Raw genomic sequence first — 27,010 nt, 5'->3', positions numbered from 1 at the left:
AGGTGACGGGAAGTGCTCGTCTGTCACTTCACCGCTAGGTGGCAGCGTTTGTCTTTATGTTTTTGGTTCTTCTGATCTCAAAGTACATCTATTTAGGGACATTTATCATTATGTATTATCCCTATAAATCTATTAGACTGACTATAATGATTAACGGACACACAGACGTTGTATTTAACTCGGTGTCTTTATTTTCTTTAGGTGGTTATAGCCGTTATAGAGACGCTGCCGTTAATGCGATTCACAAAGAGTACACGAGATGATTCAGTCTTCTCCTTTTCCGTCTTCGCTTAATCCTCCGGACAGACCGCACAGCTTGATTTGCGCCTGGTAGTAGTACAACAGCTCAAATGAAATACTTTATCAGTACCAGATTAAAAAAATGCAACTGCCTTTGATCAAGTGTATACTTGTTCGATGTTATTTGATGTAGTTTAAATGCACAATTTAAGAAAATAGTTATTTTAAGTGATGCGGGAATCATAACAGCAGTGAGGAACTACCCTGTAAAGGGGGCCCTTGTCAAAATATAGTCTTAAAGAGTAAGACAAGAGTGTCAGGTATTCATGAAAACACCCAACACTGATTCACTGCAGCAATGTGTCCATCAAGCTGCCAGATGGCAGCAAAGGCAGCAGTTCCATGTCTGTAGGGTCATCGTTCCAGGTCAAACTGTTGTTGTTTTTTAGCATATTTTAATACAAATTAGAATTTAATTAAAACAGTGCCATTATAATGAACCAGAATATATCTGTGGTCAAGTTATGTCCCAGCATATGGCTGCTGGTTGGTTTTCTGGACCAAAACTTCTCACAACTGTCTGATTTTTTTGCATGCTAGGCCTTTATTTGTGACAGGACAGCTCAGACATGAAAGGAGAGAGAAGGGGAATGACATGCAGTAAAGGGCCGCAAGTCAGAACCGAACCCGCGGCCACTGCTTCGCACATCTGCACATGGGTGCATGCTCTACCAGGTGAGCTACCCAGGTACCCTTCAGCTTTGTTTTTGTGTTAATTGGTCTCATTAGCAAACTAAGTAATTTGTTGTATCAATTCACGTCAGGTTGCTAATGGGATTATTCAGAGTAAATACAGAGTGAACAACTGCACCAATCAGGTTGTCTGCCCCTCGAACTGTTGCCTGCCTAATGGTGACACTTACATTATCATAGATAGATAGATAGATAGATAGATAGATAGATAGATAGATAGATAGATAGATAGATAGATAGATAGACAGACACGCCCTAGTCTACATCAATATTTTCACAGTATTACATTTGGATCTGATTAGCAGAATAATACATTCTATTATGAGGAACAATAAGCTCATGGACACACACTAGCAGCTACGAATAACAATATTTTCTTTTTTGTAAAGATGATTCTTTATGGATTCTTCTAAGGGCACCCAATATTTTCTTTAAATGTGAATCCTATGTAATGTTTTCAATTCCAATGAACATGTGCCATTTTTTCAAAACAATGAGTTATTATTATTATAGTCAGATTTTGATGGCCGTTATCAATCATTGTTAGTTTAATGATGTACAAACTGCAAAAACAAGTTTTCCCAATGGACAATAAAGACTATTTATCTAATGATGATTTTGGAAACACACTCATTTTGCTTGCAGGCTAGATTTCAATTAAGTACATCATTACTACATTTTTGTACTATATATTATAGTATACAGTGTATATATACTTTGTACTACAAACTATCTAGTGAGGTAACTTTATCTTTGCTATTCTTTTAACGATCTTGTAGCTATTATTATATCATGATTATGAGTTTTAAAGTTTTGACTTTCGTTGATAACTTTATTTCTAAAGCACATTCAAAAACAACCAGGTTGACCAAGTGCTGTACATTGACATGAAACAATAAATAGACAGAATAAAACACCAGACAAACAGTACAGTACATACAGTTCTCATGCCGGATTAAAAGCCAAGGAATAAAAATGTGTTTTTAATCGCTAATTAAATAATAACACATGTTAATCTTACCCAGACCAAGAGAGGATAAATGACAGACTCATCCACACATAAAGCAACACATTCAAACTTTATTCATTGTAAAACATGCTTCTAAAACAACTGTGATGTGTATAAAAGTTCCCAACGTCCCATCCTCATCTGTACTGTGCGCAGTCAGAGGGACAAACACAGCAGTGGCCTACAGAACTGACAGGCAGATGTTACAATCACTGGCTGTCAATTCATAGGTCATCACCTTGTGTCCCATTACTCTTCAGCTGCTTCAAAATGAAAAAAAAAAAAAAACTCAACTTTGAATGAAAGAGCGAGCTTTGCGACCGGGCCTTGTCGTGTTGTGTTCGGGGACTCTCTGCAGGTAACAGCACCTCCACTGGAACACACAGCGCTTCCACATGGAGTTGCTGTTACATCCAGCAAGCACCAGAAGGCTCATCACTGACAAACTGCAGCTTCTCCTGTTCTTCTCCAAGTCAGCCATGTTACAGGAGGACAAACCTACGATGAAGATTTCAGTTTGCAGTGCTGGGGGCTGGAGTGGAAATACCCGAGATGAAAGCTGAGAGAGAGAGAGAAAGAGGAGAAAAGGAGCAAGAGACAGCACCGAGGTTAAGTTAGTATTTGGCTTTAAAGGCGATTGCTTTAGTACGTGAGGAGTCTCCACTTGCAAGTGACTTTGACCCTGCAATTTCCTCCTCCCAGTTTTATTGCCTCAAGTAGAGGGCATCATTGCTCACACTCTTCCAACAGCACGGCCAAAGGGCCAAGGCCTGTATAGATAACACAGATTTTATGGTTGCTGTCAACATGAGTGCGCTTTTCAATATGTGAATATATGGGTGTGCCTGACCTATGTACCTGCAGGCCCTTCACTTCCTGCTTACGCTGATATTTTTCCTCATAACTACTAAAAGATTGGTCTCAGTTTCTCAATATTCTCTCACTTCGAAGCTAATCGAGGTTTTCTTCAATTCCGGTAATGCATTTAATTCTTTCTCAACCTGCCTCGTGCAGCTCGCAGATAAATATCTCTGTAGAATTTTCCTCGCAGTAAAACTTTGCACACAAAAAAACTGAACAATAAAGCAATTAAATGATTAGAAGCTCTATTTGACCATATATGCTTACTTGGTTGCTTTTTATTCTGTGAATTAGGCAGACGGCATCCATCGTTTTCTGCCTTATTAACATGAACATTTATTCGAAAATTACTACAATTACACCTTTTTTATTCTATATCTACGCCAAAAAAATATCAAATTTTAAAAACATTAAAAAAGAGAAAAAATACTTAGGTTTTTTTTAAGGTTTTCAGCATATTAAAGTCAGAAAAAAAAATGTTTTCTTTATTATAGAGCCATTTCTATGATGAAACTATACAAGTATCACAAATATATATATCTTTTAGTTTGCCACCTGCTTCTGTCAGGTATTCTTTCGATAAATAATGATTGGAGTCGTCCTTGAACACTGTTTAAATCTTGTAAATTTAGGAGTGAGTTTTGGGTAAGAACTGTACTCACCTTCAAATGCAGGGCCCGTTGGCTTTCACAGGACGAGGCCAAAGGTTTGAAGAGCAGCAGCAGGGTGTCTGGCACAGGGAGCCGGGCCAGAGCAGCATGGGGGAGATACAGGAAAGACGAAACAGAGCAGACAGGACCAGGAAAGATGAAGACACAGAAGGTGATACAGACATTCAACAGAAGCTAAAAGAGGCACATTTTGATGTAAAAGTCAGCCGAGACGGCGAAGCAATGGCAGCGAGGCAGAGCAGCCAGTTTAAGGGATCAGGAGTTGGTGGCAGGTTAATTATTACACTTGCAGTCAATATTTAACAGGCCCGGCGCCCTGCCCCTCAGTCCAACATCCTGATTCCACACTGACTGACACAGAGGGTAGGGCCAGCGTCAGGCACATCTCTTTTGTGTCCTGCACAAAATATGTATTCAACCCCTCACATGGCCTGCAGGAACGACTCAGCGCACCCACTGCAACATGTGCTTTTTCTGAGCCTTACCTGTGATTTGAAAACAGTGTGATCTACCATGTCATAACTCATAATAAGTTTTCATATGAATTGAAATTTGTTCTATGAAAGAAACCTTGAGCCGGCTATCTGTCACCAACCTATCAACCATAATGGCCGAGGAAACGTGAGTTGAAAGGCGCTCACTTTGCTCTTTGTGCTTTGCTTGTAAATGCAGCATGACACGAGCCACAGCGTGATGCCCTGAAGTATCGGCACGTGAGCCCAATCTACGTTTACGGTTGCATTTCTCACATATACACACACACACACACACACACACACACACACACACACCCACGCACATTCACTGGAACGAGCAGATATGAAAGTTAGAGCTATGAAGCAATAGCACAGGAGGAAGCAAAAGACTGTGGACCACAGTCACGGAGCAAAAGGGAACAACAGCACAATAAAAGTCTAATTAAATGGTGTGTTAGAGATTGAGAGAGAGGAGGAGGGTGCAGAGTACATACTAATTAGTATAAATGTAACAAATAATCATCATAGTAACTATACTGAGAGAGAAATCTTTTATCATTTAATACAATACATGTGTAGTCATGGTATGTGACCCTGAATAATAAACTCTAACAGATAATGTCATTATTTAACTTTAGGGCACTGTAAAGTGACTAATGACATGTGACACAACCTACTGGTGATACACTCTTTTTAATTAACATTAAGACTTCAAGTTTGCACTGGTTTAAACTAAAGATGTTCCAATACCGATGCCAGTATCAGTATCGCCTCTGATACTGCCTAAAACGATGGTATCGGTATCGGGAAGTACTGGAGTATGTACACCGATCAAACACCACGTAATGAAGCCCTAAAGAAAATCTACTTTAAAGTTAATTTATGTTATTTTTCTTTTATAACTGAAATGATAAAAGAATGTTCTGTGGCGGTCATTGTTTGTTTGTTCATGTTTCACAGAGAGTTTAACCTGAGCCAGACCGACAACAAAGATAGAAATCACATCACATCCATACATGGATAGTAGTACACAGTTGTTAAAAAATAATAAAATATATGACACACTGGTATCAAATCAGTACTTGGTATCAGCCAATACGCAAGTTAAGGTATCAGATTTGGTATCGGGAAGCAAAATATGGCATCAGACCATCTCTAGTTTAAATAGTAGTCTTTGTTGTAAGAGTGTTACATTTTATTTTATATTTTACATACCCTGTGTCTGCCATTGATATTATTAAAAACAAAAAAAATGTCATCTGGTGACCTAACAGGAACAAAGTTGATAATAACAGATCCATAATGAAACCGAAAATGTAGAGAGTTTTATCGTTTCAGAATGACATTTTTCTTCTAAGTAATCATTTCTCACATGTCCGGCCTCCTCTTTTATTCATAAACTTTAGCTATCTTATCTCAGAAGTTCAAGGGATTGGTACGCCTGAGTGCAGAGTCCAGTGTCTCCAAGGGAGAGAGAGAGAATATGTGCACAACATTAATCTGCCACACAGATAAAGCCCTTTGTTGCCTCCTTTGAATCCACGGTGCCTAAGGTCATAATAATTTCTGCTGCAATTTAGATGCGATAACCACATCAATCTGCTGAGCATGAAATTATACAGTGGACAAGGTCACACGCAGTCCTGCCATCTCATTGCACAGTGTTCTTATTTCTGAAATGATTGACCCTTTTAGAGTAGTTGATGTTCTTTTAATGGACAAACAATGTCATATTCCGAGTTCAATTTGCTAATTCAACAACCTCTAGCTTCAGTTACTTCCCCGTTCTTTAATTCTGTTTTGTGTCTGCAAATGATGAGAGGGTCACTCACATGCACCTATTGCCTTCTATTTCACATTTCTCACTTTACTTTTTGCTCTTTGTATTTTCCTTCAATGGATGTTGGTCCCGAGAAGCTGAGGTCAAAAGAAAAAAAGCAAAGTGCGAGAGCTTTAAAGATCTCATATGTCCGAGTTAATGTGACAAAACAAAGATGCATTTCCTCTTCACACGGCCTGACCTCGGCCTCAGACATTTAACGACAAATGTTTCTCACATAAGGAGCAAACAAGCTTCTTTTTTCTTCATTGTGGTTGACTGGTTAGAACTAAAGAGAAATTCAGTAGTCAAACATCACATTCTAATCCACTCCTATTTTCATGTTATGTGCAGTCCTATGTGAAAACAGCTGCGGCATAAATATAAGAAGACTGTGTTTAAATGTATACATATATTCTCAATCAGCTTCATAGGATCATATATGAACAAGCTGTTTTTTGCAGAAGTTGGAGCAGTTTTGATTCTTTTACTTGCCAGCTTGGGATAGGCGGAGTCTGTGCACCAATCAGGGTTTTATCATTGTTTTAATCAAATCTGATGACTGTTGGCTTGTTTTATCATTGTTAATCTGATCAAACCACACCCACGTATTCCTGATGACTAGTGTTGTAATACTTTAACGTGTTGCTTTTTTTAAATGTTGATTGTTGCTTATTGAGTCATGGATATTCAGTATTTAAAGAAGATTTTCAGGGGCTTTAAAATTTCTTTATAAGGCCTTTTACGTAGACCTACAGTATTTGTATTCACACCATTTCTGTCTATCAGTGTTCAGCCTTCGGGGTTCTTATTTCCTTTTCACTTGAGACTCTTTTTTTAATTAATCTTTCACTAGCTCATTTACTTTTTCCAACTCATTATTTCTATTGTGGTCCTCAGTGGAGACGAGAAACACGCACAGAAAGATGAATATGTTATGAAGATAGAAGCATGGTGTCTGGGACTTCCAAGTAACGTTGGTTAGTTAACTTGCTCTTATAGTCTATTAATGCTACAGCAGCAATATGCAGAGCATGTGATTGACACTAAGTGTACTGGTTGGCGTAGTTTCAGTACGAGTTAGCTACAGCTGCGTAGCTAGACAAGTCCGGGGCTCAGTGTGTTCATCCACCACCATGTCCTCTCCAATCCACTGGAAAGTGGACAGTGTGCCTGTTTTCTGTGCTGGGTCACGCTCATGCAGGCTCATCCTTTCATCCTTTGGATGTATTGTCTTGCTTGAATCTGTAATATGCTACTGCTGTATTCCTCTGCCTCCATGTCTCTTTGTGGTATAATATTTTACTAAATGTACTTTGCCCTTTTATCAGAGAAATCAATAAACAGATTGTCCAGTCAAACAATGCTGCATTGTCGTGGTTTCCGGAGGCGGGCATCCTCGCTAAAAATGTCTCTTGCTCGGAGCACCGTGCGCTGCTGTTGATCAGGTGAAAATGTTTGAAGACTTTTGGAGAAGAATGGGCATCAGGTGGAGAGCTTTAGTTCCTACATGACATACACTACAGTAGGACTACAGACTGGGTAGTTGAATTCAATTCAATTTTTTTTGTTTTGTTGGAAATCATAACAAGACTTATCTCAGACACTCCACAGATAGAGTAGGAATAGACCACACTCTATAATTTCCAAAGGCCTAACAATTCCAGAATTCCCCTAAGAGCAAGCATTTGGTGTGACAGTAGTGAGAGCTGAAAGCCAGAACTGTCAACAATGATTGGAATCCCCCCCCCCCCCCCCCCCACAGGTATTGTCTTTCTAATGTATACTCCAGTAACATCTACCATCACAACTGCTTGATAAATAGAGCATTGACCAAAAATTTGCTTAGTCCATTCCATACAGAGGATATTTAATGTTTAAGCTTGAAAATCAACCCAAAAGAATGAACTAACGTGTTCCGGCTCCTACCAGTATTCAGTGGTTTTAATTTGGACTGTTTTGTGTAGCACAAAAACAGGGATTGTGTGGGGTAGGGTCCATCCGGCACGGTTAACCCAGGAGACATCGGGCAGACCCAGGACATGAGGCGGCCCTGTCGATCTCCAGCTGCCCTCCGAGACCCTGGAGAACCTACAAGAGGGATGGTACAGGCGAAAATGACTTGTTTTGTCGTTCTGCTATTACCACTGCAGTCCGACACAAACAGCCCTTTGGGAGCTTTATCATGATCCATAAAAAAATTTTGGGATTGTCAGCGTGATAATGGCACACAAAAAGTCAGCCAACTTGTGACTATCTGACAAACAAAGTGTCAGAAAATAGAGAAAAAACCTGAGCTGTAGTGACATTTGGGCTAATATTAGGTCTTGAGTGTAAGTTACAAATTGCCAAAATACCAATGCTGTTAAATTACCCACATTTTAAAAGGAAATCATTAATCCTTTGAGAAGCTAGAACAACTAAATGTATGGTATTTTGCTTTAAAAAAAATTTGTTTCCAAAAATAATCTGACCTTAAACCATCCAACAGTAATGTGCAGACACAGCTCAGTTGTGTAATGCAAATTTTATTCATCCTATTCTAAAACAATGTAGAACATATAGAAAGGATGTTGCCCAAATGTAAAGGACTACTGATCATTGGACACACTCTGTGCTCATACTTCTGCCTAAACAGCAACATTTAAAACAAACCAAGGATCCAGTGTACTCAATTTGGTCTCAAGATCGCAATAAATTCTTAACACCTCAGGCTTTGCAACCTTCAGAAAAGGATTGAAAAGAAAATAAGCAGCAAAACAAGGGAAATTGCAAGAACAAAAACACCAAAGACATGTTATTGAGCTACTTTGATGAAATGTTTTTGTTCTTTTGTGTTTGGGGGTTGTGGGAAAGAAATGTGTGTGCTTCTTCAGTATAGGTATATACACAGGTATTCAGTTCTAACCACTCGGTATAACTCCAAAAGTACACATTTAGATTTGCATAATTCATATTGATGCAGTGGTCCATTTAAAGATTTTTTTTTAATTCAATGTCAAAACAGCTTTCCACTAAAAAGTAACTGCCGTAACAGACTACTGAAATAAAAATGAAATAAATTATTTTCATCCACATATGACACCGAGAGATTAAACACTGACACACACACACACACATTCAGACTAAAGAAAAAGGTTTGTTCTTTAAAAACAAGATTTGACTGTAAGACTTTATTCCGCTCAGATAGTAAAAGCACAGTGAAAAACCTAAAGGTTGCTCACCAACACGTGTTATATAGTGCTAATGTAAAACTGCTTGGCTGTAAATTGGTGCACAACTGATTTTACAAATTAGCACACTAAATTTAGTCTTACTTCATAGGAAATATCACCTAACACTAAAATATTATGTACAGGCCTCTTGATCCTCATCATCGTGAATTCCAGTAAAAGATTCAATGCTATTCAGTCCTTTTGTTACCCTCTACAGAAAACAGTGCCTTAAAATCAACAGCTAACTTGATGTTACAGTACACAACAGTTTAGTCACATATATATAAAAAAAAAAGACGCTGACAAAACATTTAACCAAACACATATGGACACCTCAAGTAAAAAGCCCTACCCTGCTCTGTCCTGATTAAGGTTCTTCTCTGATTGGCGTGCATCCAGAAAAAAAACTGTTCTGAAAACTTGTCAGGAGTCTTTTCTTCTTCTTGAGGAAGCTGACCGTTGTTCTGTCCTCACTGTAATCCTCCTCCTCGTCCTCTTCCTCCGGAAAGAAAGGCTTTCTATCCAACTTCAGGTCTGCAGTGGGATGTACCATGTCTCCGATTTCTTTCAGCACCTGAAATAGTGCACATTAGTTTGTTCTGCATTACATCCTTTACAGTTCCAGTAGCAACGGGCATCACAGGCAAGGTACTATATGCCAAAACCTATTTACAGTCAACAGTTGTTAAATGTCACTGCATTGTTAGAGTTAGGTTTGCTTAAATAAACGGGAATAATACAGGGGTGAGACATCTCTAATGGAGACTGAGTCTTAACTTGGCCTGTACGATTATCTGTTACAAAATTGAGATTGATTCATTTTTTTTGTTTTTAAAATGACTGAATTTTACAAGCCGACTGCATCACTACTTTCTAGAGCCCGACCGATAAAAGGACTTTTAAGGCCGATATGAATATTTGGTTATTTAAAAATCTGATATGCCAATATACTAAATATAGAAAAAAGAAACATTTAACAAAACAGATTTTCCTAACATTAGTTATTTGTAGTTATTTATGAGTTCTCACTAAAATAATATAATTATTTGTTATTGTCACAAAAGAAAAGAGGAACATCAAAATATATTAAAGTTCTGATAAATAAAATTTATAAAAATACAAACTTGATATCAAACTTAAACTCTTTTGAACAAAAAAAAAACAAAAAACTTAAACTAAATAATTAGTGTTGCCAACAGGAACGTTGTAAAGCGACCTCTGGGGGACAGATTATGCATAACATGGTTGATAGTCTGTTTTTATTTTTTAAATATTCATTTATTATAATAATTTATTTTTAATTTTTTTAAAATATATAAGATACTCGGCCGGATAACATCGGCCTGCCGATATATCGGTCGGGCTCTGCTTTCTTCTGGGAGTTTTAAACATAAACCGTTTAAAATGGTTTTTAAAGCGCTGCAATGCTCTCCCTTCTCTTCATTGAGGTCTATGTTTACAGGTTTGTGGTGATGCGCATTGTGTTGTAGGTGCCAAAAAGAAAATCTGTTTGGTAATGACAATTTGTCTTGTTTTGTCATAGCCCAAGAAAAAATCATCGAAACATTTCTAAGCAAAAAAACAAACAAATCGTGATTCATATTTTCCCCCAAATCGTGCAGGCCTAATCTCAACCTAGTCAAAGTTCTGGACATGCATCTTTTACCAAGCCTTGTACGTCTACATGCATGCCGGTCATTCTCAGGGCCACCACATGGATGATTAGACCTTGTGTTGCCAAGTTCTTCAGAAGGAGACAGTCTACCTTCTTAGTGGGTGTACAAGATGGCGGCTTGAAGAATGTGGTGTTTTCCGGGCTGACGGATGGGGGATCTTGAATAGACACAGAGTCTCTGGAAACATTTTCTGTCTGACTTCCATCCTGAAGTAAGCAGAAGTCCAATGCGTAAGCCCAATGCGAGAACAATGTGTAGTGTTCGGCATTGTATTTTCATAAAAGCATCCAATATGTTCATCAAACAAATCAAGCTCCCCCCCACTAATAAACATTAGTCTAATAGTCAAATAATAACCTTAATTTAGTTTAGTTTAGCTTAGTTCTCAGTTATCACACTATAAGTCAATATTTAATAGTTAAAAATATCTTCCAAATTCTACAATTGGATGAGTTGGTGTAATGTATGTGGTGTTTGCATGTATTTGAAAAGAAACATTTTCTTGTGATGAGCGGTTACTGTATGCAGCAATTATTACATAAGTTTGCTGTAAAGTTCAGTTGAGTAATTAAAACGTCAACATCCTGATGATACCTTTTTCACAGCAGCAGATATTTGGACCTTTCATAGTAGAGTTAGCACAGATGAAATTGTATAACCTTAACTATGGCTCAGTTCTATTAGTGTCCTATAAGTGATCTATTACAGTGAGCCAACATGGTCAATTCCAGGGCTTCCCCTACGTGGAATGCAGCCATCATTAATGTTATTAAATATAAACCTAGTCTTTTATTTACAATGACATGTCAAAATGTCTGCCCCCCCCAAAAAAAGGAAAAAAGAACTAGCCAACGTGCAGATGTTTCAGCACAGATTGATCATCAAGAGTCTGATATACAAACACAAAGCTTCATCACACTAACAGCGTACATTATTGGTAGATCGATGGAAATTATTCGATAACTTACGTCAGCGAGCACCTGGTTATCTATATTTCGACATTTCTCATGATCACATTGGCAGTTCTCCCCGCATGTCATCTTTCCTTTGCGGCACCTGCACTGCTTGTTGCTGCAGCGACCTTTACATGCACACTAAAGAAAGAGAAATCATGACAGAAATCCTTTTTTTTTCCTTTTTGCATCAGATGTACAAGATACGATTCAGGAATTTTGCTTTAAAACTCTCAAATGAACAAAACGTCGATTTTGGACAGCACTGTCTGCTTTTTAAATACCTAGTGCTTTTTGAATTATGTGTCATTTTTCAGAGAGGCTAATTTAGACAGACAGCGTCTATGAGCTAACTGGTTTCATACCAAAAGCTTGAAGATGACCCCCGATCCTAATCCCAGTCTTACCCCAGTTGCTTTGGGTTTCTTTGAGGTTCTGCGTCCCTTTTCTGTTTTCACAGGAAGCCACTCGTCCTCCTCATTCTCATCCTCGCTGGGAGACACCAGCTCTTCAATGTTGATGGCCATATTGAGCGGTGCTTTAGCTGTAGTGAAGCGCTTCCCTTTAGGCTTTGGTTGGGAGAGAACACAAAAGGAAAAATCAACACACTTGGACTTTTAAATACATTTTCCTAAATCAGAGAACTTCACAACTACATCTCTTGTCAAAATTATAGTTCACAGAATCATTCAATCTTGGTTTCATGTTTTCTTTCAGTTTAAGCATTGGCCCTGACCAAACCATGTTCAGGGACTATAAGGAGATATCCCACATTAGAAAACTGAAGTAACATTGCACAAAAACAACAACAACAACAAACCGGAAGGTAGAATATCTGCAATAATTTACCTTCGGAGGAATGTACTCAAACGAGTCTTCTAGGTTCTTTTCATTGTTGGCTGTAGGCACAAGGATTGTCTTTTCACTTGCCAGGTGGAGCAATGAGAGTTTCTGTGGAAGAAAAAAGAAAAAAAAGCAGAGTTTGAACAAGGTTTGTCTTTATCTTAATAGCTTAAGTAAAGCACTTCACATTTTAATACATTTGTAAAATGATTTGTCATTTGATCTGATCATTAGTCAACACTGTGACTTTAAGCCCCTGCTCTTGTCAATGTTGTATTCACTAGTGAATGTTATTGATCATTCATAATTAAACTTAACATTAAGATGATTAAAAAAAAAAACCTGCAGAAGTTACCTGTCTGTATTGCTCATTCTGCTCCACCAGAGTTTGGTTCTGCTCACTTAAAGATCGTAGCTTTTCAAGCTCTTCTTCCTAGAATGAGGTTACAAATACACAACATGATTAACTTATTGTGATAACTGCACAATTTCACTTAAAAACAAGGCAAAATGCAGAGAGGTTGATCAAACACTTTTCAGCTAGCGGAGAGAACGAACCTGAACTTTGAGGCGTTGGAGAAGCTCCTTCTCCTTTGCAGTCTCCCTATCTTTTTGCTTTGCTTCATCTGACTCTTCACATACAGCTTTGTTCTGTAGCTGGTTAAGGAGGTAAAGGACCTTTACAAGAAAACAAAAACAAACATTTAGTACATTATAGAACATTACTTTCACAAGTGTGCATGTATTCTGACAAGAGATGCAAACAGGTACATGAGTAAAAACCATGAGCACCTTCTCTTGATGTCTCTCCTCTAGGTCCACCAACTGCTGCTGGTGCTCCATGTCCATGGTTGACATCACATTTCTCTCATCAGCCAGCATCTTCCTTAAATCTTGTGCATTCCCCATCTCCTGTTTGAGTTCACTCTCCAGCTTGGCACTGGCTGTTTTAGCGGACAGCAGCTAATTTAAAAAAAAGGGGGAAATTTATGTGTTTTGCATTTACGAACGGCAACATATCAATGTACCATTACTAATTTAACACAGGTGTGAATGAATAATCTTTATCATTTGCTCACCTCAGACATGAGGACCTTAAGGGCACACTTGGCATCGACTATGGTTGTGATGCTATCGAAGCGCTGTTTCAAACGCCCCTCGCTGTCTGCCACGAGAACTTTCTGCTGAAGGTCAGCTATCTGGGCATTCCTGTAAAGACGCAAATAAGTCTGAAAATCGTAACATTTTAAAATCAATTTCGTGTTTCCTGTAGATATGTTTTGTCAAACTGACATTGTGGTTTCAAAGAGTGAAAAAATCTTTACAGCAATGAATTAAAAAGCACAGTCTGTGAGTGCATTTTTGTGGGAGAAGAGTAGCAAATATGGCTCAGCAGGTGATAGGAGGATCATTAGACCTACAGGGAGGCAGAGGCCGATGAACGCAGGTCAAAAAACCCAAAACAAAAACAGTTTCAATGCAGTGACTGCATTGCTTTGTCAGACTCACCTGAGGTCCATCTCTGTTTGCAGGCTCTCTACCTGTTTGGTCAGAGGCGTTTCCAGCGCTCCCTGGGTCTCCAGCTCAGAGATGATCAGTGTCCGACGCTGCACGGAAGGACACCACAGAGCAAAGGATTGATCCTTTGTAACATTTCTACTTTGGAAAGCGATGGATGTCCCACAGATTCTCAGTTCTGGCATATTCCCTCAAGTGTGCATGCTCAACAGTAGAGAATTGACATCTCACCCTGACTTTGGCAGCGGGTCTGTCCCCTGCCTCTATCTGCTGTTTGAGGTGGTTGATCTCCTGAGCCAAGGCCTTCCTGTCCTCCAGCAGATCGTTGAGGTGGCGCCGGGCCTCCTCTGTGCTAACCAGCACCTCCACTTCATTTAGAAGCCATGTCTGATCACATAAATACAATAACAGAGTTAAGGCAGCAACATCGGCATCGTTACTCTTTTGGGAAAATTCACATACTGTATGGTAACAATACTGCTCTAACTTTTGTGTAGAAAAATCATTCTTGTTCTGAAGACCACTGTTTAGAAAGGTTAAAGCTCTGTTTCATTAAACTGACAAACAGCCCTGAGGCATCATTTCATATCCTCTCTGCTGCTGAGGCAAAGAGAATCGCTGCTGGTGAAGGAAATAGCCTCAAGTTTACAAGAATTTAACTAATTTGATACATTGCCAAGAAGCTTTAGTCATTGCGTATAATTTGTTTTTTGCTCACTCACAACAATTCGCCATTTGCATAGGGACTTTTGTGTGGTTAGGATGTTGCATTTCTGCAAGTTTATCTTGTGCTTGTTCAAAGCACATACACACACACCAAACGGAGAGGTGGGAGAGGCGGAGGGAAATGATCCCCACTCAAAACCGGGTTATAAGTTGCCTCCCGACTCTGCAGCATGTTCTGCATTATCCAACGTAACTATAGGGTGAAATTCCATTTTCAAAACTTTGAATGCATCCCTAGCAATTATAAATGATGATTTGTTTTGCACTTAGTTATGCCTAGCAGACCAAATACTGTTTTTTGTGACTACAGAGAAGCCCTAGAACCAAGTTGTAGTACCTTAACCCTTGCAGCAGCTCCCTCCATTCCTCTTTGATGACCTTCTTTGCGTTTCTCGGCTACCTCACTTCTCTTCTGTAGGGCATCTTTCAACCGCTTGTTTGCAGCTGCAGCCTGTGGGAGGAAAAGACGCTTTAAATAATTTCCAGTTACACTTGTTTCTAACAGTTTGACATTCTACTATTCAGACTGAATTGCCTGCCGAAATTGAGAAACAGGAGGAATGACTCAGAGGTTTGCAACCAGGTAGTGTGGGTCACACAGTTAATATATAATACAGTATGTACTTGCTACTTCACAAATGTTGTATATATGAACTCCAGCATATTTAGTTATAGATCATTTAAATTACATTGCACAGGAAAAAAAAAAGGAGGCCTCACCTCCTCCGTTTTACGACGCAAAACATTGGCCTGTTTCTGGAAATCCCGCTCAAGTTTAAGCAACTCATACTGGCGTTTACGATCCTGTAAAATAGATACAAAACGGTAGGGTTCATGCAGTCAAGTTACCTAAATGAATAACTATGAGGAAAAAAAAGAATTTAGCATCAACACCTGATGAATTCACAAATAAAATGTTAGTTGATCGCCACGTACCTTTTCCTTTAGCTGCAGCACCTCCCTGTCCTTCTTGCTCTTCCACTGTCTGAATTTCTCAGAGTCGTCCCTCATCTGCTTCATCAGCTGCGTACGCTGGGTCTTCATAGCCTGCAAGAACACAGCATTAATGTATTTGGATTTGGCATTTGTGGCTTACATGCATTACAAGTTATATTTGTATAAGCAATGCTCTATGCCAATTCAGTGCACATAATTTGTGGGCTTTACAAAAGAATTTGACCACCGCACAATGTTCAATGCACTCAAAGTAATGGCCAGATACATCAAATATACATTGTTGCTGCTATTTGGTTCATATGGAACATTACCAAGTTTCTTTTTTAACATTAATGAGATGGCTTTTTGACCCAAGAATCATCTACTTCTGTGATGGTAGAATAACTTTTGTTCACGTACACAGTCTATTGCATAAAAATCATACTCTCTGCAATGCAACATCTAATTTTAAACATGACAGCAACAATATTTTGGGTACAAAAAAAGTCATACAGACATTAGAAGAAAAAAAAACGTTACATACATACATACATACATATATACTGCACCCCTCACCATCGGACCTAGAAAAGTAAAAGTAAAGAAAATCACTGGTTACCTGTATCTCCTGCATGAGCTTGCCAACTTTCTGAACAGAGGACTCCTTGAGTTTCAGCAGTTTGGACTGCTCCAGCAGCTTCTTCTTCATGTCTCCAAGGTTGCCCTCCAGCTCCTGTAGTCTCTTTCTCCGCTGCTCACTGAGCCTAGAACAAGGCAGTGGATGTCAGATGATGCAGAAAGTAAAAAGTGAAGGCTACTTTATTTTTATGTGAAAACCAATTACTAATACGTTTGCAAAATGATGAAGCTACATGTACAACCAAACCACGTCCAAAAAACTCCTAAGTGTTCGTACTTAGCCTGGTTAGTGTCTTTCTTTGCAGACTGAAGTGCAAAAATAAGTTCCTCTTTCTCTTTCTGCAGAGAATCCACTGCAGTCTGTAGAGTCTGTACATTTTTCTGAAGGAGAAGATGCCAAGAAGATTAAGACACGCCCATCATATCTCAAGAATTAACAAAACATGGTTCATAATTGATTAATAACAAAAATAAAAAAATCAGGGGGTGGGCCAGAAATTTGTAATACACAATTTACAGTCTTCCCACAAGTTTTCAACAAGTATTATTAATTTATAATGTGATTAGAACAAAATCAGTGATTTTGCTTTACCGAAACTTTACATGATTTATTATTTGAGTCAAAAATGGGTACTAAATCCTCTTACCTGGTGCTCTGATTGCATTGGCTCCAACTGGGTGTCATTCTGGCACATTTTCTTCACAAAAGCTTCCTTCAAGCTCAACACTTTGTTCAGCTCAATCAGTTCCTTGGAGAGCTGGGCCTGGCGCAGTGCATGATGGGTTGTAAAAGCCTCCGGGGAGTCCTTACCACCAATGCCAGGGGCATCCTGTTTCAAGGTGGGAAACATCTCAATTTGCAGTTGGGTCAGAAATGGCTGAGGAGAAAGACTTCATTCTTGGATCAATGAGTTGGTTTACCAAAAGAAATACGGTCTGTTACTACATATGATATATTTAGTGAATCTCCTCAGTACATGTGAAAAATGCGCACGCTCTGTGTAATGGAAAACAACAGTGCCGAATTCTCAACTATGTAAAGTATCTTTGCTATAAACCATCATCTAATGTAAATATTACAAGACCAAACGTGTCGACGTACTGTTGGCGAGTCATCGTTGTTACTGCCGTTCCCGGACAACTCGGCTCCATCCTCTCCTGCAGCCATAGCATCGATGGAGGCGGCGATGCCTGCACTCTCATCCTGAGAAAACCAAACAAACAGCAAATCATGAAATTCAGTATTATGACAGTATTATTATTACAGCCTTACTTCTACTTTTTCTTTGAATGGATAATAAAATACGTACAGTATATATTGTAAAATGGCGTGTGTACCTTGAGCTCCAAGATGATGTCTTGCAAGTTCTTCATCACCTCAACATTCTCCTTCAACTCTTGGTCCTCCAGTTTTTCCAACAACTTTTCAAGATTCACTGTACATCTGGAGTAAAAGTTAAAAATGTAAATAGCTGAAATCCTAAACAATACTGACATGAGCAATCAAAAACCAAACAAAGCTTTTAACACAAATAGCTCAATTATTCTGTGTTGTTAGACCCTTCCTGAAGCTCTCCAGGCTTCATGCCTTTGTGAACTTACGCTGCGTGGTCCCGCAGTTGTTCCAGTCTGCTTTGTAGCTTCTCATTTGCATGTTCCGTCTAGAAGAAAAAAAAGCAAACACAATGTGATAAACATGATGGATGACAATGCAAAACATTTAAATGTCACAGAGAAGACATCAGATAAAGAGAACATTTTTTTAAATTAAGGTCTTTGCTTTGTTTCCTACCCATACAGTAGGTACACACGAACACATCATCACCATAGAAACAGTTTCCCCATCAGCGTTCAACAATGACTTTGGAGGAAGGAGGATTAGTAAATGTGGTTACGGTCTGGCTCACCATAATGATCTTTTCAAACATGAGGGCAGTCTGTCCAGCTGCCCGGCTCAGCTCTCTGCTTAGCTTATTGTTCTCATCCTGCAGGGAGCGATTTCTTTCCAACAGCTTAGTCACCTTCTCCACAGACTCTGGCCTGTAAAAGAGGGACAGAGTAACCGTCATGGCTTCTTGTTATGAGTAATACGTACCCTGGGAGCATTTATCTAACGTCCTGTTAGGACATCAGCCTATGGGGAAATTTGATGTCTTACCCAGAGAGCATCGGAGCTACTCCTCCACGGGCATGAAGTAGCATCACCTGCAGCTCCTGTACCTAAACAAGTGTATGAATAAAAGACATTTAATACATTTTAAATGGAAGAAGTAAGGTGTGTATCACACACTTTGTCATCTCAATCTTCAACAAAGATTTGCAGCATGATTTCATAAGCCAGTGGCAGTTTGAGATCTGATTACAAAGTCAATTTCACACTCCAGCTGTCCAATTTCCATACCCGTTGTTTCAAATGGTTCATTTCGACAGCTCTGGGGTCGACATTGACTATAGGTTTGTTTTTGATCTTGCGAGCTCTGTCAGCATATCGCAGGGTGTTGATGGTCTCCTCCATGTTGGAGTCTGCAGGACTGACGCACGCAATCATCAAAGTGTGGCTATTGCCTCCCAAAGAATCTGATGATGACAAACAGAAAAAGATTCACAGAAGTGCTTAGTACAATCATTCCATAGTCATTTACTATTTCACATGGTTTTTACTTTGAACACCTGCCTGTACATAACCAGTAACGCTGCCAAAAATAAATAAAGGTATACGCAGATCCTGTTCCGCAGGTACCAACATTACACTTCCCTGGACAACAATGATGTCAATAGAGCAAAAGGAAAAACGTTCCGGTTGCCAATAGAAGCAGCCTAATGTATGCGTTACAAAGTCAGGATGGTATCTGAGACTAATGACCACAACGTAACTTTTGAACATCAAAATCAAAGCTTACCTTGTAGCAGGCGAGTGAGCTTGGAGTCTCTGTAAGGAACAAAGTTATTTTTTTTGCTTTCATCCCCCAAGGCACTGATAACATTACCCAAAGACAAAAGGCCACGATTGATGCTGATGCCTGAAGATGAAGATAAAAAAGCAATAAAAACAGGAATGCTGTTATTAAGGGCACACTTTAGTACAATGAGACAATAGAAATATTATAATACACCATATATGATTGGGAGGGTCATAAATTGATAGTGACAACTTTTAACAAAGTAAAACTACAGAAAAAAAAAAAACAATTAGTTTACCTTCCTTTAAACGCTCTCCCTCGGCTTTGGTTTTCTTTTGCCTTTCTGAACCCGCCAGATCCACAAGGTGCAATTTTGAAACAACAGAATCAATTCTGCAAAAAAAGATTACACAAATATTTAACTAAGATAGTGTTTTCAATGAGGTGTCTTTATGAAAAACTGCAGCCAAAACAAAGAAATCACATCCAATCAGTATGTCAAAATTAAAGAATGTCTATTTGACAACCCATTGTACTTAACCCTTTAGACAACATCCGACTCGTCCTAATCAATGTTAATCAAACGTGGTTAACCTAAAGCATATATTCATCACATAAACAATGATTTACAAAGCATTTTAAGAAAAGCATGTCACTGTTTAAAGCTTCACTATGTGTAAACCTTAAATGATGCATATTAAGGTTAAATGGAAATAATATTTGCCAAAGTGTTTGTGTGAGAAAACACCACCAAACTAACTTGTCTTTCCCTCTGCGCTGCTCCAGTGTGATGGTGAAGATAGCATGTGAGCGTGAGGAAGCGGCATTCATCGCTGTGGAACCCACGGTGCGAGCAGAATTTCCAATCTCCAGACAACCCACCATCTCTTGGGCAGAGAACACCTGCCTCTCAGTTAAACCCACAATCTGGAAAAAAGTATATTTTCAATTTTCAGTAAAAACAAAACACACACTATCATTATATTTAAACGTGTACGGATTTAAAAGGGGACACCATATATATATATATAATATATAGTGCTTTCATTTTTGTAAAACATGTCAGTCACTCACCTTAATGCCTTCTTTAGGGTCCTCCCTAATGCTGAGCCCAGGTTTATCTTTAGATGGACAGAGCAAGTCCAATATGTCCTCATTATAGATCTACAATCAAAAAAAGGGAAAAACTTAAGATAATAATGTTTTAAAAGATCATAGTGCAATGAAACATTTGCTGAATACCAAGGAACATAGTACATTATTAGGTGAGATAAAAATTGTGTAAACACCATGTCCACCAACCTCAAGGTAAGATACTGCCAGACAGAAGTCACAGTCCATCCTCCTCTCCCTTTCCTCAAAGATCATTCTGATAACTCGCGGAATAACTCCGACTGAAGGATCATTTTCTTGAGCTGATGTGTATGTTCCTCCCATGGAGAAAGTCTTCCCTGAACCCGTCTGTCCGTATGCAAGAACTGTGGCATGATACCCTACAAAAAGGACAATTAAGTGAGGATGCAAAATGATTCAAAAGAAGACAGAGAAACAAAGCCAATTAATCTAACAATTAACATTTTTGAGCTGCCAGTGGCAACTTAAGAGTACTTAAGCAAAACCAGCACCCAGGAGTGGGGTAAAAACAAAAAGGAGATTTTCTTAAAGAATTCAATAAATCATTATATTAAAAGACATAACTACCTTTGAAAAGCCCACTCAATAAGGGGGACACAGTCGTATTGAAGACCTCTTCTTGTTCAGCAGTGGGATCGAATACATAATCATAGGTGAACGCCTTCTCTGTGCCAACAATCACCTGAAAACAAAACACTTTTGCTTAAACATACCGGGTAGTGTAGTTGCATAGGCTTTAAAGAAGATTTTTTTTTTATATACACATGGATATAATCGACATGAGCTGTTGTTGTGAACACAGACCTGTTGCTCTCCTCGCACAAAAGTGAGACAGCATTGGCATCCTTCGTTGATTTCTTTAGGTACCAACGGGCGGCATCGCAAGGCAACCCGCACTGGGATCACCTTAACATCGTCATTTGTCATGATGCACGTCTTTATACCTAGTGATAAAAGAAACGGAAGAGGTTATCATAATGCAGCCAAGTAATAGGGGCATTGGCAGTAGCTCAGTAGTAGTGCTTACTAACAAAAACAGAGTGTAAATTGTAATTTCCCCAGTTGGGATCAATAAACAATATAAATTAAATTATAATATCAGTCCCGCCATGTGGCAAGATGTCATGTCATTAAAAATATCTTAAAGGAACATTAATCCTTTCAATAAGCAACATACCATAACAGACAGATGTTGAGATACAATGATTACCTTCATGAAGGTAGGAGGATTTGTCTTCAGTGCTGACATGAACGATGAAACATCATGTGAATTTTGTGTTTAATTAATGTTTAAACATTAATTAAACACAAAAACAGTTTAAACTGTTTTGAATTAAGTCTGTTGTTTGCCGTTTGATCCTTCTGCCTTGGCCAGGACTCCCTTGTAAAAGAGATTCTGAATCTCAATAGGACCATTTCCTGGTTAAATATAGTTTGAATTTCAAAAATCAAAACAGACATTAATTGAATTAATACAGGAGGAGGATTTCGAGATTAACTGTAGAAAATAATTGTTGCCGACCTGTTATTAAAGGATACGGAAAAAAACTGATAAAGTTACAAATGACTTGAATCACACTGCTTGGAACTTGGAAATTATGGAGAAGGAGGCCTATATGCATTATGTTCATTGATGTTACTTGGGCATCAATAAATGTTAATATAATACAAATAGACCAATGTTCCAGAGAACACACCAGGAATTGAAAAATAAAAAGCTTTTATGACGTTACTTGGTTCACCATCAATGAACACTGGCGTATTTTTTGTTTGAAATGGCACATCCTAAACAGTTGCCTTCCATTGATAAACCATGTCGTAGGAAACTATGGCTGTTGTCATGGTGTCCAAGAAGTTGGTCTAAAATTCATCATCCGTGGCGCACTGGTGTCTGAGGATGACATCATATCCTAAAGTCCATCCTTCGCTCAAACCGATCAAAACCGAGCTGTGTGACGTTAATAAGAAAGCGATAAGAAGGAACTATACTCTACTCATTAGATGTCTGTTCGGCTAAGCTAAGCCAGATAGCGAACAATATAACGTTTACAGTAACGTTGGCTGCCTAAGAAGTAGGTTAGCGTTACAGCGAACAAGCTTCCAACTTTATTGTTAGCGGTCGTTAAAGTGCCGTTTTTATTGAATTGAAAACAATGCCAAAGACCAAACGAACAGTCTACAGCCCAGCTGACGGGTGATAACTTAAGTTGGTCTCAGGTTACGTTAGCTAGTCAGCTAACGTTAGCTAGCTAGCTGCAGTTATTAGCAAGACGTTGACTTTAATGTTAACTTTACCTTATACGTTTTCTCCAGTGCCAACGTTTATATATCACACAACGGCATTCAGCGGTTCTGGTTGATAATGGTCAGCAGTAATATAAAACACTCGTAATAAAACTTCTGAATGTTATTTGTTGCGGAAAACTTGATTAAGCTCTGTCCTTAGCCCGTGGTCTTAAACCAGTATCTTTGAGATGAATGTTGTTGCTGCCCGCCACTTTCAAACATCCAGCTCCGCCTCATTCTTCTTCTTCTACTTGTAGTTTTATGGTAGAGTCAACGTAACTTGGCAGCCTTACTGACCTCTATCGGATAAAAAAAAAAACATAGCATTTTCGCTAAACCTCAACTAAAAAGGAAAAGAAAAGAAAAACTAAAACACACACATACAAAAAAGCAATTATTGCATCAGAGAGCATTAACGCCGTGCTGCCCTGGCAACAGCATATGACTCAGTAATTGTGTAAGATAGACATGCCATGTTAAGAAATTAAAAGCTCAGGAGAGATTTTCTTTTCCGAGATAAGTGCAAATAGAGGAGGAAGATAGGCACAAGGGAAGATGAGTGGGTGACATGACATGCTTCTTGATGAGATGAGTTTTCAGCCCTATGATGTTAAATGGGGAGTGACTGTCTGCTTTGGCTGGAAGAGAAAGGTCATAACATAGCAGCCGGAGGGGAAAACAGCTGAGTCCTGATAAAATAATGGCAAGGTTTCTGCAGGGGAAGAGAGGAGCTAAGCAAGCAATAGACGTCAAAGCGTGGATCAAGTTGCGTTTGTGTGCTACTGATAAAGCATTCAAATTTCCAGAAATTCCCCCAAAAGATGATCTTACAATGATATGACACCAATATGTTTCTCCTTCATCCAAATATTTTTTCCCCCCTATGCATCAGAGGTTGTAATAAATGTGCAGGAGAAACAAGCACTCACAGCGATGTCGTAATTGGGTCATATGAAATCTATGGCCTTTATTAACCCTGTGATCACTGGGAACTGCAACAACATTGCCAGAGTTTACCAGATGTCTGGTGCAACCTCCACCCGTCCTGTGACAGATGCTATTGAAACAATAAAGTCACATTTTCACAGTTGAGACATGGTGACAAGTCCTACATCATGTTGAATAGTGTCTTTTGATGCTGATAATTAATCATCTAATACTGGGCAATTGAAACCATGAAGGTGAAAATTCAGGTGGAGAGATTTATTTATTTTTTGGAGCATTTTCAGCCTTTAATTTTAACAGGACAGCTGAAGACACGAAAGGTGAGGGGGGGGGGGGATGATATGCAGCAAAGGGCTGCAGGTCGGAGTCAAACCTGCTGCATCAAGGAATAAACCATATGGGCGCCCGCTCTACCAACTGGGCCATCCGGGTGCCAATGTGGAGAGATTTTGATGCCAAAACAGGAGATTGGCTAACAGTAAATTATTGTTTTGATATCCAGGAATATCAGTAGTAGACTTTAGAAGTAATCATTGGGTCATTGATATTGATCAAACCCTTGATGATATACTATAGCCATTATATGCCATAGGGAAATTAAAAGATCAGTTATATAATATTCCCTTTAGTTCGATTCAAATACATTTCTATTCAAGCAGGGTGGCAAAGGGACTACAGTTATTTTGTATTTTCTGACTTTTTGAAGAACATGTTAAGTTTTGCTAAACTTTGTGTTTATTTGAATCACCATGAGTATTGCTCATTCTCAGTCTACAGTCAGCTATGGTACACATAGACTCAGTGGTGAGGGAGCACTGTTGAAATCCCACCACAAGTCCTAATAACAACATGCCAGATTGTCTCATGCTCCCAAGAATAGAACAGACAGTGAATGAATGGAACAAACCAGTCTATTCTTTCCATTTACAGTATATTCAATAAATGATGAATGTGCATGTGGGGATTTTTTTCTTATAGGAAGATTAAAATGCCAACAGTAATGCTCTCAGCTTAGCCCATATGGCTTATAAAGGCACCTTGACATTGATAATCTGCACTGGGTGAACTGCATTGCAATCATCCGTGTCTAGAATCCAATGGTTGCATGAATGAGGCTTTGAAGAGGATACAGCCATGTCAGCTTCATGCCCTACTAAGCTCCATGTTCTTTCATGAGGTTTTCCACCGGGAACATATTTATATGATAAAATGAATTGCAATCTAAGTAGCTTAAATAATAATTAAGTTGGCTGAGTATTTGAGTGAATTTGAGAATTCTGCTGCAGAACTTTCTCATTGAAAAGATGTTTCTTTTATCACTAGGATATAAGAATGAAGTTCCCCACTGCTCAAATTCTACATCAGAGCTAATTAAGGACTTAACAATGCTAACTGTGACAGAGAAGCTATTGTATTGTATTGCATCATACAGTATCACTACAAGAATGAGGACATTTTTATTTTTCTGTTGACTTGTATTCCATTGCAAGCCTTGGCAGTTTCTGTTATCATAAAGTGTGAATAATTGCAACAACATTTATAAGAATATAAATAGGAAAGACCTAGTGCAATGATTTTTAAAGGCTTTGCTCTTTTTTTAATAACTAAAGTTATTTAGCCTCTGCCCAACAACGCCTGTAACCAGGCAAACGCTCATTCAACATCTACCAGAGCCAACAATAGCTATACATTTTAAAAAAGGCCTGAAGTCTTATGCTGAGTCAGTCATGAGACACTTTAAGGGAGGGGTGCCTGTGGGTGCTTACTGCTCTGGCCCACGTGATAAACTCAAATGTGTCTGGATTTGACAGCAAATGGGGTAAAGACAAAGACAATTTGACAATGAATTACCCTAAGTTTGACGTAATCACAAGTACTATTTCGGCACTGCAGTATTGCAGACGCTTACGTCAGTTTAATTGCCACTGGTCTTGGTATCAGCACCCCCCGTAAACCAAATAGCATTGAGGTTGTTAATGTAAACATGATCAAACTCACCCTGTTCTCCGCTGTCAGTGAGGCTTTAAATGCTGACAGGGAGTACCTCCCTCTGGAGACATTTATTCTGATTCTGATCAAATTTTGTGAGGGTGGTAGTAGCTCCGTCTGCAGGGAGTTGGGTTGAGAAATGGAGTCGCTGGTTTAAGTCCCAGTATGGACCACAGAGTGTGGATTGGTAGCTGGAGAGAGACCAGTTCCCCTCCTGGGTGCAGCCAGGTGCTCTGTTATGATCAAATATATCTCTCCTGATCAACACTTCCATTAAAAAACAACTGTCAAAGTCTTTTTGCCTTAAATCAACAGGGGGACACTGTATCAGTTGTCAGCTTTAATCTTCTTCAAACTTAAATTAAATAAAGGTATTTTAGTGATTACAAATACGTATTTTGAAGACATACGAGGGGAGGAAGGCCCCCTCAAATTAATTTTATAATTTCAATGTCAAGATGTTTTCCCACGAGTCAAGGCACGGTCCAGCATCAGCTGACCCTGCATCATGTGTATAGTAACTCCTCTAATTATGATTTATTTATTTCTGGTGCAGAATGGTGATGGAGTTGGAGAATAATTAAGGTGGACCAGAACTGGACAGAACAAAACGTGATAGGATTACAGTATTTATTTTCATTTTTGCTGTTCCAGGGTGCCAGATCCGCAATGATGATAGGTGTCATGAAGCCTAGAACTTCTACCCTGGGGTGCCTGTGGTACGATCTCATGAGCAAGACACTGAACCCCAAGTTGCTCCCCAATACGCATTAAGTGGCTGCCCACTGCTCCTAATGCTTATGGGTCAAATGCAGAGATTGCATTCGACTATATTGTACTTTACGATTGTATGTATTGAATAATAACATTTCTTCTTCTGGACACAGGCCTATGTTATAAGATTCCATGTAAGCAATCATAACCCATAGAGACACACACAAGGGACAAATCACCTCAGTGGAATACTTGCAAATCACTTTCCTCAATCAATCAATCAAGATCACTCTACCTCTTTATGGCAGAGATCTTTAACAGGAGGTCCGGGGCCCTCTATGGGGTGTCCTCAGAGTTACTGCAGGGGAAGCCTCTTAATTGTTAATTGTTTAAAAGTGTCTTCAAAAAGTAAAATGTCTTTACGTGAATCCAACATATTATTAACAAATATAAATCAGCCTATTTGTGAGAAGAAGAAAAACTGATGATAGGCTTACTGGCCTATGGGTAAGGAGTAACTAACACAGCCACTGATACAGTGAATGAGGATTCACTGTTACACATGTGTGTTTAACATTACAACATAATTGATAAAATCATGCCAGCAAATATTTTAATAGTTTAGTATTCTATGGACTAAAAAGGTAAAGTCTTTCGGCAGCCCAATCGTTATTAATATGCAACTTAAAGGCATTCAATATGTTTAT

General features: G+C 38.9%; 1 protein-coding gene and 2 long non-coding RNA genes across 4 annotated transcripts in view; all 3 read right to left on the bottom strand.

Moving 5' to 3' along the window:
• Nucleotides 1-2,053: 2,053 nt before the first annotated feature.
• LOC117955090 lies at nucleotides 2,054-3,796 on the bottom strand. Its single transcript, XR_004658955.1, has 2 exons — nucleotides 3,526-3,796; nucleotides 2,054-2,772 (listed from the first exon to the last, which is right to left on the bottom strand). It is a non-coding gene; the product is annotated as an uncharacterized LOC117955090 (long non-coding RNA).
• Nucleotides 3,797-6,451: 2,655 nt separating this feature from the next.
• Nucleotides 6,452-22,941, bottom strand: kif4 (kinesin family member 4). Of its 2 annotated transcripts, XR_004658947.1 has the most exons (32): nucleotides 22,665-22,941; nucleotides 21,174-21,313; nucleotides 20,937-21,051; nucleotides 20,538-20,728; nucleotides 20,310-20,399; nucleotides 19,996-20,162; nucleotides 19,534-19,628; nucleotides 19,236-19,355; nucleotides 18,737-18,912; nucleotides 18,494-18,555; nucleotides 18,243-18,375; nucleotides 17,938-17,996; nucleotides 17,674-17,779; nucleotides 17,438-17,539; nucleotides 16,983-17,165; nucleotides 16,613-16,716; nucleotides 16,316-16,460; nucleotides 15,697-15,807; nucleotides 15,481-15,564; nucleotides 15,098-15,211; nucleotides 14,266-14,421; nucleotides 14,026-14,123; nucleotides 13,596-13,725; nucleotides 13,309-13,479; nucleotides 13,075-13,194; nucleotides 12,872-12,949; nucleotides 12,523-12,624; nucleotides 12,081-12,242; nucleotides 11,689-11,814; nucleotides 10,810-10,926; nucleotides 9,058-9,618; nucleotides 6,452-6,464 (listed from the first exon to the last, which is right to left on the bottom strand). XR_004658947.1 is itself a non-coding variant. In XM_034889196.1 (31 exons), exons 2-31 carry the CDS (start codon nucleotides 21,294-21,296, stop codon nucleotides 9,412-9,414), a joined length of 3,747 nt encoding a protein of 1,248 aa, XP_034745087.1. In that variant the 5' UTR covers nucleotides 21,297-21,313; nucleotides 22,665-22,892; the 3' UTR covers nucleotides 8,975-9,411. The 2 variants fall into 2 exon arrangements, 1 of the variants encoding a protein (XP_034745087.1); XM_034889196.1 differs by lacking the exon at nucleotides 6,452-6,464 and having other exon boundaries at nucleotides 8,975-9,618; nucleotides 22,665-22,892.
• The window catches only part of LOC117955087, an 18,579-nt gene continuing 345 nt past the window's right edge, over nucleotides 8,777-27,010 (bottom strand). The window contains exons 2-3 of the long non-coding RNA XR_004658952.1: nucleotides 23,282-23,284; nucleotides 8,777-9,072 (exon numbers count right to left, since the gene is read on the bottom strand). This is a non-coding gene — a long non-coding RNA (uncharacterized LOC117955087). The remainder of the gene's footprint in view (nucleotides 9,073-23,281; nucleotides 23,285-27,010) is intronic.

This window comes from Etheostoma cragini, chromosome 13 (genome assembly GCF_013103735.1).
Source record: "Etheostoma cragini isolate CJK2018 chromosome 13, CSU_Ecrag_1.0, whole genome shotgun sequence".
Lineage (NCBI taxonomy): Eukaryota > Metazoa > Chordata > Actinopteri > Perciformes > Percidae > Etheostoma > Etheostoma cragini.
This window is presented reverse-complemented; position numbering and strand designations above follow the sequence as displayed.